This window comes from Benincasa hispida, chromosome 9 (assembly GCF_027475165.1).
Source record: "Benincasa hispida cultivar pf3 chromosome 9, pf3_genome.v1.1, whole genome shotgun sequence".
In the NCBI taxonomy this organism is placed as follows: Eukaryota; Viridiplantae; Streptophyta; class Magnoliopsida; order Cucurbitales; family Cucurbitaceae; genus Benincasa; species Benincasa hispida.
In genome coordinates this window covers 68,810,934-68,825,843 of record NC_143486.1, presented here as the reverse complement: position 1 = coordinate 68,825,843, position 14,910 = coordinate 68,810,934, and the positions used below count along the sequence as shown (strand labels likewise).

Here is a 14,910-nt window from a genome sequence, read left to right as displayed (position 1 = left end):
AGGGTCTCCAACCCATCCCACCCAACCCTTAAAATTCGGGTTGGATTGTCGGATTATTTATTATTTATTATTATTATTATTATTATTTACATTTTTATTAACTTAATATGCTTAAATTTGTGTACAACACATATTAATAATTAAAAATTCATAAAACTCAAATATTAAATACCAAAATCTAGGATATTTAGGGGTGAAAACGGTTCGGTTTGGTGGTCAAACTGAACATAACTGATTTTTTTAATATGTGAAACTGAACCGAACTACATATATGCGGTTCTATTCGTTTTTAAATTTGGTTTTGGTACTTTTAATAAATCTATGTTATATATTTTTTTTAATTAAAAACGGTTCGGTTCGGTTTGATTTTATTTTTTAAATTAAAAAATGGTTCGATTTTACTTTTTTTTTTAAATATAAATATATATATATATATATATATATATATATATATATATATATATATATATAAAAGTTAAAAACGGTTCGATTTGGTTTCAAATTTGGTTTTCGAAATTGAAACTGGATTGAACCAAATTAATTCGGTTTCAAAATTTTTTCAAATCGGTCTGAACCATATTTTTCGGTTTTACTAAGTTTTCGGTTTAGTTTTTAGAAACGGTTCGATTTTTGCAGTTTGAATGGCCACCCTAACCCAGATCCAACCAAACTCAAAAAAACATTTTAAAAAAAATCAACAGATTGGATAGTCCGATTGTTTGGATTGTCCGATCATTTGAACACCTTTATTTAAGCCTTAACTTACTTTATTTTTCTATTAAAAAAAAAAACTTACTTTATTTTGTTTTAATAAGAAAAAATAATTGGAAGAGAAGGAAAAAAAAAGGTGAAATTATTGCAATCAACTTTCTAGCTCATTCCCGCTGTGTTGGCAATGTTGATTTTGATTTTTAAAAAACCTAATTTCAGTCCCTCTCTCTCTCTCTCTCCCTCTCCCTCTCCCCTCGATAATCTTCAACGCCTGAATTTCAAGCTGGCTGTGAGAGAATCAAGATCCTGACCTTCCCAGCGCGCGCCGTGCTTCTTGCAGTCGATTTTATCCTAATTCGATCAATTTGATCATCACTCTCATGGCGATAATTTATGCGCTGGTGGCGAGGGGATCGGTGGTTTTGGCTGAATTTTCTGCAACTCCGACGAATGCAAGCTCGATTTCTCGCCAAATACTCGAGAAAATTCCGGGAAACGATGATTCTCATGTTTCCTACTCGCAAGATCGGTATATCTTTCACGTCAAGCGTACCGATGGCCTTACGGTGCTCTGTATGGCCGATGACACTGCCGGAAGTGAGTATCACTCTGTTTGCTTATATCACCTGTAACCTCGTTACTGATGCGTTGTGCAATTGAGTGGTCTGGTGCAAATTATTGAATAATTTTTGTTTTAGATGGCGAATGTTAATTATTTAACACTCTATAGTCGGATCATTTAGTTGCACAGTACAGCATAACGTTGATTTGTAAAATTGGCGGTGGACTGTGAGTAGAGCCTTCTAGTCTGAAGACGGGGAGTAGGCAGATGTCGTTGTTATGTTTAACTTGAAGGATAATTTATTTTCGTGGACTATGCGTCGTTCTTGAAGAAATCTGTTGGTTTAGTTGTTATATTTGTTCACTGTTCCTTGTTTGCAAGTATTGCTTGATCTGTGTGTATGCTCGCTAAAAGAAAGTATATATGGAGTTTGGAGGACATTTGTATTATTGAACCTGAATGATATTTTCCATGATTTCAATTCATTTTAAGTAACATCAAAATGATTAGTGCGAGTATTTTTGCTGCTTTGTATAATATACAGGCATAAGGAATAAAATGTTTATCAATCTTAGTCGGCTTTGACCCCCCGACAAGTGAAGCCAATCATCTTATAATATTTCTGCAGCAAGTCATCTTTGAAACCCAACTCATTCACACTGTAAACTCTAGTCAATGAGTTTTGAGTTGAAATGACAATTACAACCTATATTCTACAGGGAGAATTCCTTTTGCATTCCTTGAAGATATTCATCAGAGATTTGTAAGGACATATGGCCGTGCAGTTCATTCAGCCAATGCTTATGGCATGAACGATGAGTTCTCAAGAGTTCTGAGTCAGCAAATGGAATACTACTCCAATGACCCAAATGCTGATAGGATCAACCGGCTGAAAGGTGAAATGAGTCAGGTGATTATTTAAAATTTTCAAGGATTTTATTTACGTAATCTTATGCAGTTGCTGAAAGCAACCTCCTTACAATTCGCTTAGTCTAGGAGGATGTAATGTAATGACACATGCATCTTCATATTCAATTTGGACGGATGAGGAGCTGGTTATATATATAATGATGCAGACTGTGAGAATATTTATTTTGTTTGTGAAGTTTGTTGCAGTTCTATTAATTACTGGTGGCCATTTCAGTGTGACGCTTCCAGGACCTTATTCTAGTTGTCCATCACCATTAGTCTGCCACATTGTAATCAGACTCAAAATATCACTGGACTTCTTATCAGACTCAGCATAATATCATATAAGAAACAAGATCCGTCTGAATAAAAAGAGTAACACACGTTATTAGGAGGAACAAATTCAACAAGAAGTATACTGAAAGTATTGTTCACAAAGAAAAAAAGGACAAAGAAAGACCCAGATTTCTAATACATGGATATCAGTCTACTTGGGAATGTATATCAAATAAATTTTCACTAGAAATGTTTTGCTTCTCAGTTATGCAACTAGCACATGTTATTGATAACCAATAGTTTTTATGTTTTACAGGTGCGAAATGTCATGATAGAGAATATTGACAAAGTTTTAGAGAGAGGTGACCGTTTGGAGCTGCTTGTGGATAAAACTACTAATATGCAAGGAAACACCATGCGATTTAGAAAGCAGGCTCGACGTTTCAGAAACACAGTATGGTGGAAAAATGTTAAGCTCATGTATGTCTCCTCCCCTTCTTAAGAATAACTTCTCCATCAGTACTAATAAGTACACCAATGTAGGATTGTTCATGCATTTTTGTATTATGTGTCTGCAATATGTGACATAGGCTGTTGAGATCTTAATTACGGAAAGCACGTTTTCCTTTAGTGAATATTAACTGTTCTCAGTCAGACACCTGTAATTTGTCAACTGCTACTAACATACAAACTAAATGAAAAACTGCATTATGGAAAGCGTGGTCGCTCTTAACCCCTCCTCAAAAAGGGAAAATCACTTTTTGGTCCTAGATTTTAGGTCTATTTTCTATTTGATCTGTAGGTTTCAAAATGTTACATTCTTAATCTTTAAGTTTTGAGTTTGGTTTCAATTTAGTCCTTAGGTTTCAAAATGTTACAATTTCACCCTTGAGATTTGAGTTTTGTTTCAATTTGGTCCTTAAGTTTCAAGATTTACATTTTTAACCTCTATTTTAAATTAAATACTCACTTTTTGTTTTTAGTGGTAATACCTATTAGTTAGTTTTAAAAAATTAACCAAATTAAAAGTGTAAATACCTAAGAACCAAATTGAAACAAAACTCAAATCTCAAGAATAAAATTGTACATTTTAAACCTAAAGACTAAACTGAAACCAAACTCAAAACTTAAAGACTAAATCTGTAATATTTTAAAGCCTAGGGATCAAATAGAAACTAAATCCAAAACCTAGGGACCAAAAAAATATTCCCAAAAAAAAAGTTCCTAGTGCCTGCCCCTGCCTTTTCATTCTTAGTGCTTAAACATGTCTCTGTTATGCTCTCCGGTTTGTGTAACTTCGGCTTCAAGAAGTTTCATTTAGAAAGCATCTCAATGCCGTAAAAGATGATGATATTCTGCTTCCTACTGATGAAATAAATGCCTTAAAACTTGCAGGGTAATGCTAATAATCCTCCTCCTAGTGATTGCGTACTTGGTGCTGGCTTTTGTTTGTCATGGAGTCACATTGCCTACATGCCTATAATGAATGAGAACAACAATTTGGCCTATGATAATATTACATAGTTTGGTTGCTCCCTCTTGTTTTGCATTGATTTTCCACCGCTGTGTACGTTGCTCGTGCACTAATTTATGTCGATTCTATAAACTCAGCTTGTTTTTGTACTCTCCCTGTGTTTTCCTCATCATAATAGGGTGCTGATGATTTGGATTATACTTGTTCGTCTTCAGAAGCCATGGCTTTGATCGGACATTGTAAGTAAATTCTTAAGATGAATCTATAATCTTTTTATACAGAGTGAAGTTTAGCTTTGTTTGCCCACTTCAAAATCTTTGATTCTGAACGTCAGAAGTCCATATTTGGTATCTTTTAACAGCCAAATGTTATAAATTTTTTCGCTGAAAAGCTCCCTTGTGCTTATTTTGCATAAGCAACTTCAAAACGAGACTATTATTAACATTCTTTAGAAAGATGTATACTACTTTTTCATTGGTAGTATGAGTGTCCATTTTCTCGAGTAAATGAAGATTAAATTATATATATTAAAAAAAACCATGAACTTTCTTCTTTGTCACAAAAATATATCTATTATCTTAAAAGTTGCAATATGATTATTAACCTTTTACGAGGGTTTCAAAATTATCTTTGGATTTGGAGTAGATATCTATTAGTTGTTTAGATGAATATTGAAACCTAGAATCAATGTAGGACTTGGAACAATGGCGGTGGCAATCTCAATTTACATTTCAGGTTACTACCTGAAATTCTAAGTCTCAATTTTCGTGAGACATTTTTTCTGAAACATTCTTAAAGGCTGATTGATAGTACAATTTTAGAAGAATAAAGGTATTTGAAACAAATGTCAAAGTTCTGGTTTTGGTTTTTTTTTCTTTTTATTTATTATTTTGGGATTTTTTTCCCCACCTCAATGTATCTATATGTTTTATCTTGTGTTGCATCGGCTCTCACGTACACTGTAAGGATTCGAACTCTTGACCTTTTGGTCGAGAGTATATATTTTATGTTAGTTGAGTTGTGCTCGTTATTAAGTACTTTTCGAGGTGTTTGTTGTATAGAATAACTAAAACAGTTAATCTAAATCTAAAACGAAGTTATTTCTTTAAGATAATATATTTATGTATGGTGATTGCAATGCAATGATATATAACTATACTTATAATATTCCCTCTTTAAGATTGATCAACCTCAATTTTTCAAATATATCAGTCCATTTGTAAACTGGACGGTGGGTTTGCAAAATAATGGACCTATTTGGAATGACTAGACAAAAAATGTTTTTTTATAAAAAAAAAAAGAAAAGAAAATCATTTTTATTTAAAAACGGTTTAAAATATATTTTAAAAGTGTTTTAAAAACTATTTTGAGGGGTTGTCAGACATTTTAATTATTATTTTTTAAATAACTTAATTTCAAAACTAAACCTTTGAAAAGTTAAATCAAAGATACTCAACAATGTGTCTTAAACGTCAATTGAGTGAGCCCACAGGTATATGAACGGTTTGAATTGCAGGCAAAACGCAGGTTTGATATATATGTGCACTGCACATATTTGCACATATTCGAGTACCACAAATTTGATAATTGTTTTCTATCAAAAGCAAGGGGGAAAGTTCTAATTTTCTTTCTGTTTTTTCTTTCTTCAAACCTGCGGGGTGAGAATTCAAAATATCTCGAATAATGATATATGTCTTTAACTAGTTAAATATACTATCAATTCAAGCATAGCTAAATTATCGATAATCCAATCCTCACACTATAATTATTGAGCTAAAAAAGAACATAATTGAGTTATGTTTAAGTTGACCATCTCTTATATAGTTGACGTAGTTGTTAAGAGAAGGAAATATACTCTTATATACAATTGTGTCACTAATTTAAGTTAAACATCAATGTGATTCTTAAACTTTAGAATTGTATCATTAAAATGTCAACCTAATAATTGTATTACTTAAACTCTACACTTTCGTAAGTGAATCAATTTAGACTATTCATTAACTTTTCATTTTAAAACTATGAATGCATAACTTTTATACATGTATAAGACTTATTTGAATACAAATATTAATGTCAATTAAAGAGAAATGCGAGAACAAAAAAGATAATACCAATTTTTCATTAAATATGAGTAAATTTGCTTGTCATTCATTTATTTTTCTCTACGTATTTAGAAAGACTCCGTGATAATTTTTCTGGTTAATTTGGTTAAACATCAAGAAAAGAATAATTTTGTTTGAGTGATGTTAAACTTATTAGAAATAGAATCAAAGGAAAACAGCTATAAGTTGTTAACAAAGGAATTAAATTGATTAACTCATGAAATTTTTAGGGTTAAATTTGATACCATTATTAATTTAGAGTTTTAATCCACACAACCCTCAAAATTTGGCGTATAAATTGATCTTCTGGCCCACTATTTATAAACCAAATAATTCTATGCATTATCTTCAACTGTAAAGTCTCTCTATATATCCAATCTAGCTATAATGAATCCATGGGGGCCCATAGACTATAGCAGTAGCAGGTCTTCAATTAGAAGACGGAGCAAAGACTATTATTGAGGACGTTGATAATTCTAGGGTCAAATTGTAAGAATTTATGGTCTCGCCTTCAATGGTACTGAACAGAGTCGATGCAATATGAGCTCACAAGATTTTCAAAAAAAGGAAAAAAAGGGGGGTCATACCCTACGGGAGCTCGAGAATGAGAGCAAGGTGAGTTTTTCTTCGTGAATTTGACGTCAGCAAAGGAGTCAAAAAAACCTCAATTTAAAAAAGTGGGACAAATTTCCTTTACCTCCAAAATTTGGATAATTTGTACAAAAACCCTACTAGCTTAGCCTAGGAGAGACTACTGTATGATAATAGAGCTCTTGCTTAAACTTCCACAGAAAATTATGCACATAAAGCTCCTCTATCATCCATAGGTAGGCTGCTAAAACGAGAAAAAGTAAGAATAATAGACAAACTAGACATCGTGCAAGTTGATATACCAAAATGCTGCAGTGCAATTGCATATATTGAGAAATGATTATTCAGTGTTTCTTACTTTCTCATTTCATACTTACTTGATAACATGGAGGCGAAGTTCTGATTGGATTAGCTCCCTCTCATGATGCAGATTACATGCCTGCTTTTCGTTCCCTTCCAATAGTTTGTCGGAACGCATAAGGCCAGTTTTTACCTAACCAAACACCTGTTACCCTTCAAACTCATTCCAACAATAATTCAGAATATCTCACTTTTTGAAACAATAAAATGAGACAAACTTCTTCCATAACCATGATGAATTGGTTAGGTACCTCCCTTTGACCAGTTTGGCAAGGGAGCTTTTCAATGCAAAGGGTTGAATCATTATGTATGGAGGTAGAGAAACAGGGTTTTCCTGAAGAAGAAGAAGAAAGTAGTTGAGCTTTGATATCTTTGATCAATGCCCCACTTGTAGGCCTGTAGGAAATCATAGCAAAGGAAAGTAAATCAAATAAATAAAGTCCAGGATCTCTCTCTTTCGGATGCTTACTGCAAATTGCAAGTGGGGAGGGTTTAGGAGAGGCTGGGAGTATTGTCCAATTGTTTACCTGCATAATGAATCAGTTTTACAGAAGGACTCAACAGATACATACTGTTCTAAGAGAGAGAGAGAGAGAGCATAAACACTAGCATTGTCTTTGCTACAAATCTTTGTATTTTTTTCACAATTACTTCATCAGAACAAATTATCCATTGTTATTTAGATCATCCTCTACAAGATTTAATTTATGTAACAACTCCTCTAATTCGCAATGCAAGCTTATAACGTTCTTGAGATTGTGCACCTTCTTCTACAACTGGAAGTGCAAAATTAATAATATGATTGTATTGGTATGTTGAACTATGCACATTTGTATTACTTAACCTCTGACCTAGAAGATACCTGCATTTAAAATCTTTACACCAATGTGGCAGAATGTAGCGAGCTGGGATTTCTTCCACGCTATTATAATTAAGAACACTTAACGCATGCCTGCAAAGGTAACCTTTGTAGTTGAATAAACTGCCAATGCACCGAATGTCCACTTCGGTCATCTCATACAATACCTCAAAATATCTTACCTGTTTCTCGTTTCCCTCAACTTCAATCCTTTCTTTGACACTAAGTTACTATAGGCCCATTTACATTGACCTGCCTTGTGCTGAAGCAAGAGTCCATTCCTTCTACCTCAGATTGGAACTTGCTAAATATTTCTTTTGTATACACCTTGGAGAGCTGCAACTCAAAATTACATCTCGCCTTCAACTCAACGTTTAAATTTCTTGACTCCAGATCTACTACTGCTTCCTTATGGTATTTCCTATGGAGGGCAAGATCATCCTTATCAACAAATTCCTTAAAAGATGTGTGTTTATGTACATATCCGTCAAAAAACGTTTTGAAGCTCTCATTTGCATGGATAGGGACCAGTCCTGCAAAAAATATGTCTTTTAAGTATATGGGAGCCCTAATGTCCGATCTTCATATAGTGACTGGAGCCATTTGTTATCTCCAAGCCCATTGTGCTTGACCATATTAGTCCATGAAGTTTCAAATTCAGCTCTCTTCAATGAGCTAAAAATGGTTTCGTTCAATTGGCTTCTTATCATTTCATATCCTTCCAGTCCACCCAACTTTTCTGGTATTCTTTGCATGATATACCACATAGAGTAACAGTGACAAGCTTTAGGGAAAACTTCAGAGATTGCAGCTAGCAACGTTTTATTTTGGTCGGTAATAATGACCTGTGGAGTGCGTCCCAGCATGCATCTATGCCACGCCTTCAATATCCAAACAAAATATTCCACTGATTCAAATCCCACAAAGCCACATCCTAGCAACACTGATTGTCGATGGTGGTTCACACCAACAAATGAAATCAGAGGAATTTCATATCTGTTTGTTATGCAAGTTGTGTATATAGTGATAGTATCACAAAAGTAACAATATGCAGACATGGACCCGGAATCGGACCAAAACACATTTCTTAAGTGCCCATCATTGTCAAGATCCATCAAGTAAAAAAATTGAGATTTGTCAGTTTCATGCGGAAGAAATAATTATACAATGCATGACCATCCCCATCTTTAAGTTCAAGGTGTTTCAAGTGATCAACAGAACTGATACCCTCCCTTTGGTCAACATTTGAGCTTCCATTACAACTGTTAGGAATAGTTTTTCTATAGAGCTTGATGGTATGAACTTCAGTTACAGGATGTAGTTGTGGCTGAGCTTTCTATGCTGCAAGAATCATCTTTTTATGTAAGATGTAAAATCGAGTGATTTGTGGACTCACTGGATGGTCGTGTTCAAGCTCAACTTCGACTATCCTCCACCTTTTGTCAACCAGCCTGATAATTATCATTGCAGGACAACCAGTTCTAGTTTCCGGCCTTCGATTGTTGGCTTCACTCTTTTTCTAGAACCCTGCACTGCTACAGCTTAGTTTAGCTCCAAATCGTTCTTTTCACTTAGATCGAAACCATAAATTACTGACTCTGATGACAAAGCCCAGTTCCTTAGCATAAACATTATAAAAGTTGTATGCCTCATCGAAAGAATTAAATTCTAAACCCACAGTTGGCAGTGGAGGATTCTTCTTTGACTGTGCTTCCCTAGATTCATCATCGTTGTCCACAAAGGAACCATCACCATCCACCTCATATTCGTCACATTCATCAAAGATAGCCTCGCTATTAAGACAAACTTCCTCCATCTGAAAGAAAGATTTAACATAATTATGTTTTGGCAGTCATAGGCCATTGGGCATATGTAGAAACAGAGAAGGAAAAGAACTATTAAGAAAGCAAACGTAATAAAAGTTCAATAATCAAAATTTTTGGTCATATATTGTATCATGAAATCCATCATAAATCCTATAATACAGTGCCATCCTCAACGTGTAGGGTTTGAGGAACCGAGGAATTAACATTTCGATAAAAGGCCAGGTAGAATTGGACACACTTGTTTGTCGGGATGACATTCGTGAAAAAAATTCTCTCAGTTATGAGAGAGAAATCACGTAAAAACTAAGCATATAGGTAGAGAACTTACATTTCAGCCTGCTCCAGCCTTCATCCTATAAATTCACCGCTTAATACTTGGCCCCCATAAATATGAAAATACCAATATCAAACTCCGTGGCTGACCTTCAAGATAATCTAACTTCAATCCATGTAATTGTAAATAGTAGGCATTCATAATACTAAATTGATTTGCAAAATTTCCATTAACTTTATCTTCATTCAAGAAGAATCGCATTGTTTTCAGCACTAACTGCTAAATAAATCACCTTCCTTATATAACCTTACGAAATTCTAATACTCTAATAAGGCAACTACAAGTACACATTTCAATTGGTCGGTTATCAAAACAATGGACGCTCATGGGCTCAACAATGCTAAATTACATCAACAACGTCATGAAACTTGACGTGCAAGCATGAATTGCTTAATGACAGTCCATCGAGTAAACGAGACAACGTGTCGTAATCATTTCTTTTTATATGGTAGCGAATATACAGACTTTTCCGTTCTCTTCCTCAACACAAAAAATTCAACAAATGCAAAAGTTTACCCAACAGTTCTTCAAATTCGTCCAAAACCAACCGAATTCATAGAGCCATATGAGAGAAACATGTCAGATACCTTTTCGACCAATTCAATGCCCTAATTACTGAAATTATGCAGCTATAGGTTGAGAATCGGGGTGATCTTACAGAATCGACGGAGAGGAACCGCCGGGGTAAGGAATTCGCCGGAAAATTCGAAGTCCAATTAATCTACCGAGCTTGGCCCGCTGGAGAAGAAGCACGAGTCACAGTGAAGCTCGCAGAGGTCTGGGGAAATGGGGATTCTTTCAACTCCGTGAGCTGACACGTGGTCTACTGTTACATTGTTCATTCTATTTATAAAAGGGTCCTTGAATTTTCGTTTATTTCAAATTAATGCTTCTCATTTTATCTTTTGTTTGTGTCCCCCAAATTTTATGCATTTGTAAATTTTAGGGTAAAATATCATTTTCTAGTTTCGATTTTCGTTTCATTATAGTTTTTATATTTTAAAATATTTAATTCAATTAGTTTAATATTGGTTTATTTTTAAAAAAAGTTTTTGTTGTCACTACTTCTATAACATGATGGAATGAAAATTATTAGTATCATTTAAACCAAATTTGATAGGATTAAAATTGGACAAATAAAGGTATAAGGACTTGTTTGTATGAATCTTATCATTTAAACCAAATTGATCTACTCGAGATGCCGCACAAGTGCAGTGTCGTGCCATACACACTTCAATGCCTAAATTAACCAAGTCAAACATTGAACAGTGTTAAAGCTCGAGATATATGCTTACTTTCATAATTATTGGAACTTGATTATTTTATGGCTCTTTGGTTGTCACACATTTGGAGCTTGTGCCCTGATGGTAATAACAAAAGCAAACATTCAGAGAAATTAGGCAGAAGGGATAGTTAGTTTCATTTGAACTCAGTACACGTGATTCACAAATCAAAAATTTTCTCTCCTCTTATGTCAACATGGGGTTCAAGTGGCCTAGCCAGTTTCTTGAATTTAGACCTTAACTAATACTTAATTCATAATAAGACTAAAATAGAATGCAGTCCAAATTAAAAAATTTAAGGAAAATTGGATTGTACCATAAATGGTAAGATTTCCTTTGGACAAATGACAAAAAAAAGAAATAAAAAATCATGGCAAATAACTGCCTAGCACGTGTTCCCACCTCCATTAACCTCAAAATGACCTTAGTAATATTTCCATATGTACCGTAACTTCGTTCTAAATAAAAATTAAAAAAACGAAAAATCGTTGGGCCCTCAGTTTTGAATCATAAAATTTACTCCATCCTATTTTTTCAAATTCCACCTCATCTTCCCCCATTCGTTATACTTTAGATTATCTTTTCAGATTTTCATATCCTTTTTCTTATTTAGATCTATTTGTTTTTAAAAAAATCTAATATTATATAAGTGTTTTTTCAATGTTAGTTCTATATTTGTTACCTTAGTACTATTTTATACCTTTTAAGCAGTTACGAGATCTAATCGATAGTACTTTTTTTTTTTTTTTTAATGATTTTAGGGTATCATTTTCTAAACTATTAGTATATCCAAATTTTCTTCACATCAAATAAGTATCAAACATCGATTTATTTACGTTCTTTTAAATCGGATTTTTATGTTGCTATGACATTTCGTCCAATAAGATTTTTGTTTGAAGGAAGATGAGATGGAGATTTTCATGATCACGATTTTCGATTTCTTGAAATTGTTATCCTTACATATTCATCATTTCAACAATTCGTGGATTCTCTTCAAGGTAATTTTTTTCTTCTAAAAATCACACTATTTCTCGTTTGCCCAGGTATCGAGATGACTTTAACAAATCAAACATCATTAGGATTATTAGAGACAAAAATGTATTGTGGTTGATATCGAATATTCCCAAAACGATACGTGTGTTGTGGCTAAACATGTTGAATTTTAACCCCTATTTTTTTACTAATGCAATATATACATCTGCCAATAATCCTACAATTGGTCAATTTTACGATCTTTTGGTGTGTTAGTCATCTTTTATTTATTTTCTTTAGGAGATTCTTATTCCAAGTTTCTACGTTTGAATTTTATGACCTTTTTTACCTATATTTTAAAAATCAAAACAATAAATTATGTCCTAATTCAATTTTGTTGTTTAAACCAAATGTGTTTTGAATACCAACCAAATATGGTTTGTTGTGAAAAGTATGTTTTTTCTTTCAAGATAATAATAATAATAACAACCTATGTCTTAGGAAGATATTTTGGTCATCTATTAATTATTACGTAATTGATTTTTAAATCACTTTGCTATTTTCCAAATATAGAAACATTTGGTCACTTTTAAAAATTAAGTGTCAAAATTTTTAACATATTTTTCATTGTCAAGTTTCCTTTTTTATGATAAATTATTAGTGTTTTAATGTAGTTGTTTGTGTTTGCATTTACTATTAGCATTTTTATTTACACATTTTGTTGATGAATATTACAATTTAGTGCATGTTAGTTTACCTACCATGGTCGAAATGAGTATAATTCGATTGATATAATACTTGTACTATCGACCTTTTAACTTAGATGTTCGATTTCTCCACTCCAAATAATGTCAAGAGCTTATCTATTGTGGTACTTAAGAGCTACTTGAATTTAAAAAACTCGTGATATGAAATTTCTATCGATATCTTAGGGTCTATTTGGTTCGTAATTCAAATTATGTTTTATTCTTTCAGGTTCGCTAAGTTCAACGAATATGTATTTGACAGACAACATGTGTTTGACAGACAACACCAATTTTGTTCCTAAAGATTATTTTTGAATTTTGTGATCCAAATAAGTGTAAATTTTGAAAACAACATTTTTTTTCTCTTGTATGTAGAATTTGAATTTTAAAAATTAAAATGCATGATTATATTAAATAAAAATAAAAAATATATAAATATAGTATGTCATGTTACTGGTTCGATTTTTTAAAATTAAATTATGTATTATGTAATGTATTATAAATTAAACTAGGTTAAATTTCTGATCCATATGGTTTGGATAAAGTTGAAAGTTAGTCTATATATTTTAAAATTTAGAATTTAGTTCATATGGCTTGATAATCTATAGGTTAGGTTAAATTCTTTTAAATAATCCATACCACGGACACTATTTATTATGAAGCTTTTATCAATGGTAAATTATAATTATAAACCACAATACTTAATTTTTAACTTACTCCAAATGATAGGGACCATCATTTCAAATATTCCTTTAAACTATATAATATTATAAAATAATAATTGTAACATCGGTTAAAACATAAAACATGTTCATGAATAAAATAATAATAATTTATTGTCAACTAATATTTAGTAGATAACTACAATTAATTTATAATTGTTTATATTATAGTTCAATTTATAAATCTGTTACTAAATATATATCTGAAAATAAGAAATACAACTTTATTTTCATTCACTATATTGTTTTTAAATTTATGTTTTCAGATTCTATACCAAACAAACCTTTAAAAATATATAAAATGAATTATGAGTAGAATATGCTTTATGAAAAATGAAGATATACAAGAGAGAGAGAGAGAGAAAAATGACAATTTATAAATTTGGAAAAACAAGTTATCATTCGTCAATTGTTTTTAAAGTTTTCAATATAAAAACGGGGATACAAAGATTTGAATTTTCAATCTTAGAGGAAGAGTATATGCAAAGTAATATCGAGTTTATACTCGAGTTCATCTATTAATTTAACTATTGATTGATAGAATATGTATAGTTTAAATTGTTAAAATATGAAGAGCCAAATTGAATTTTGTTTTAAAACATCTATTTTTTACTATTTAAAAATTCACAATGAAGTTTCCAAAGTAAGTCTAGTTCAATATTAATATCTCCTTAATCATTGTACTAAAAAGATTTACAATTGTAGACATTTAAAATTAATGTTATTCCGAGTATAATTTAATTGGTCAAGATCTACACTATCTTCATAAATATCAAATATTAAAATCACCCATTCACAAGTTACAACTAAAAAAAGTTGCCATATTTTGAGAAAATTAAAGTACATACCAAATTAAATTTTTCAAAAAATATAAAAAATTATTTTAAATAGTAAAATTATTGAAAATATTTATAAATAATAATAAAAGTCATAGTCTACTGCGATAGATCGGGATAGGCTACCATATTTATAAATATTTTTATTAATTTCCTATAATTGAAAACCGCGGAAAAGTAAAGTAATTTGTCTTCGAACTTTATAAAAATATGCTAATTATATATATGTATATATTACTATTATTATTATTATTATTGGGAAAAGAAAGAAGACCCATACTGAACACAATAGAAACAGATTAATAAATATATCGAAATTATGAGGTTGAAGTGCATTTTAAATGGGA

The 14,910-nt window shown here is 31.9% G+C and overlaps 1 protein-coding gene and 1 pseudogene across 2 annotated transcripts; one reads left to right on the top strand and one right to left on the bottom strand.

Annotated features, from left to right (window-relative positions):
• Nucleotides 1–826: 826 nt before the first annotated feature.
• On the top strand, nt 827–4,238 carry LOC120084474 (vesicle-associated membrane protein 711). Its single transcript, XM_039040262.2, has 4 exons — nt 827–1,308; nt 1,993–2,183; nt 2,775–2,938; nt 3,854–4,238. The coding sequence occupies exons 1-4, from the start codon at nt 1,092–1,094 to the stop codon at nt 3,939–3,941; spliced, it is 660 nt and encodes a 219-aa protein (XP_038896190.1). The 5' UTR covers nt 827–1,091; the 3' UTR covers nt 3,942–4,238.
• A 3,358-nt stretch (nt 4,239–7,596) lies between these two features.
• On the bottom strand, nt 7,597–10,844 carry LOC120085835 (protein FAR1-RELATED SEQUENCE 6 pseudogene; annotated as a pseudogene). The gene is made up of 3 exons (XR_016532143.1): nt 10,663–10,844; nt 9,999–10,088; nt 7,597–9,660 (listed from the first exon to the last, which is right to left on the bottom strand). The product of XR_016532143.1 is annotated as a protein FAR1-RELATED SEQUENCE 6 pseudogene (transcript).
• Nucleotides 10,845–14,910: the final 4,066 nt, after the last annotated feature.

Bases quoted from the DNA above. Each gene is read 5' to 3' on its own strand.
- LOC120084474 (XM_039040262.2), top strand. From the start codon at position 1,092: ATGGCGATAATTTATGCGCTGGTGGCGAGGGGATCGGTGGTTTTGGCT. The intron at 1,309-1,992 runs GTGAGTATCACT...TATATTCTACAG, and splicing joins GGCCGATGACACTGCCGGAA to GGAGAATTCCTTTTGCATTC. The intron at 2,184-2,774 runs GTGATTATTTAA...TATGTTTTACAG, and splicing joins TGAAAGGTGAAATGAGTCAG to GTGCGAAATGTCATGATAGA.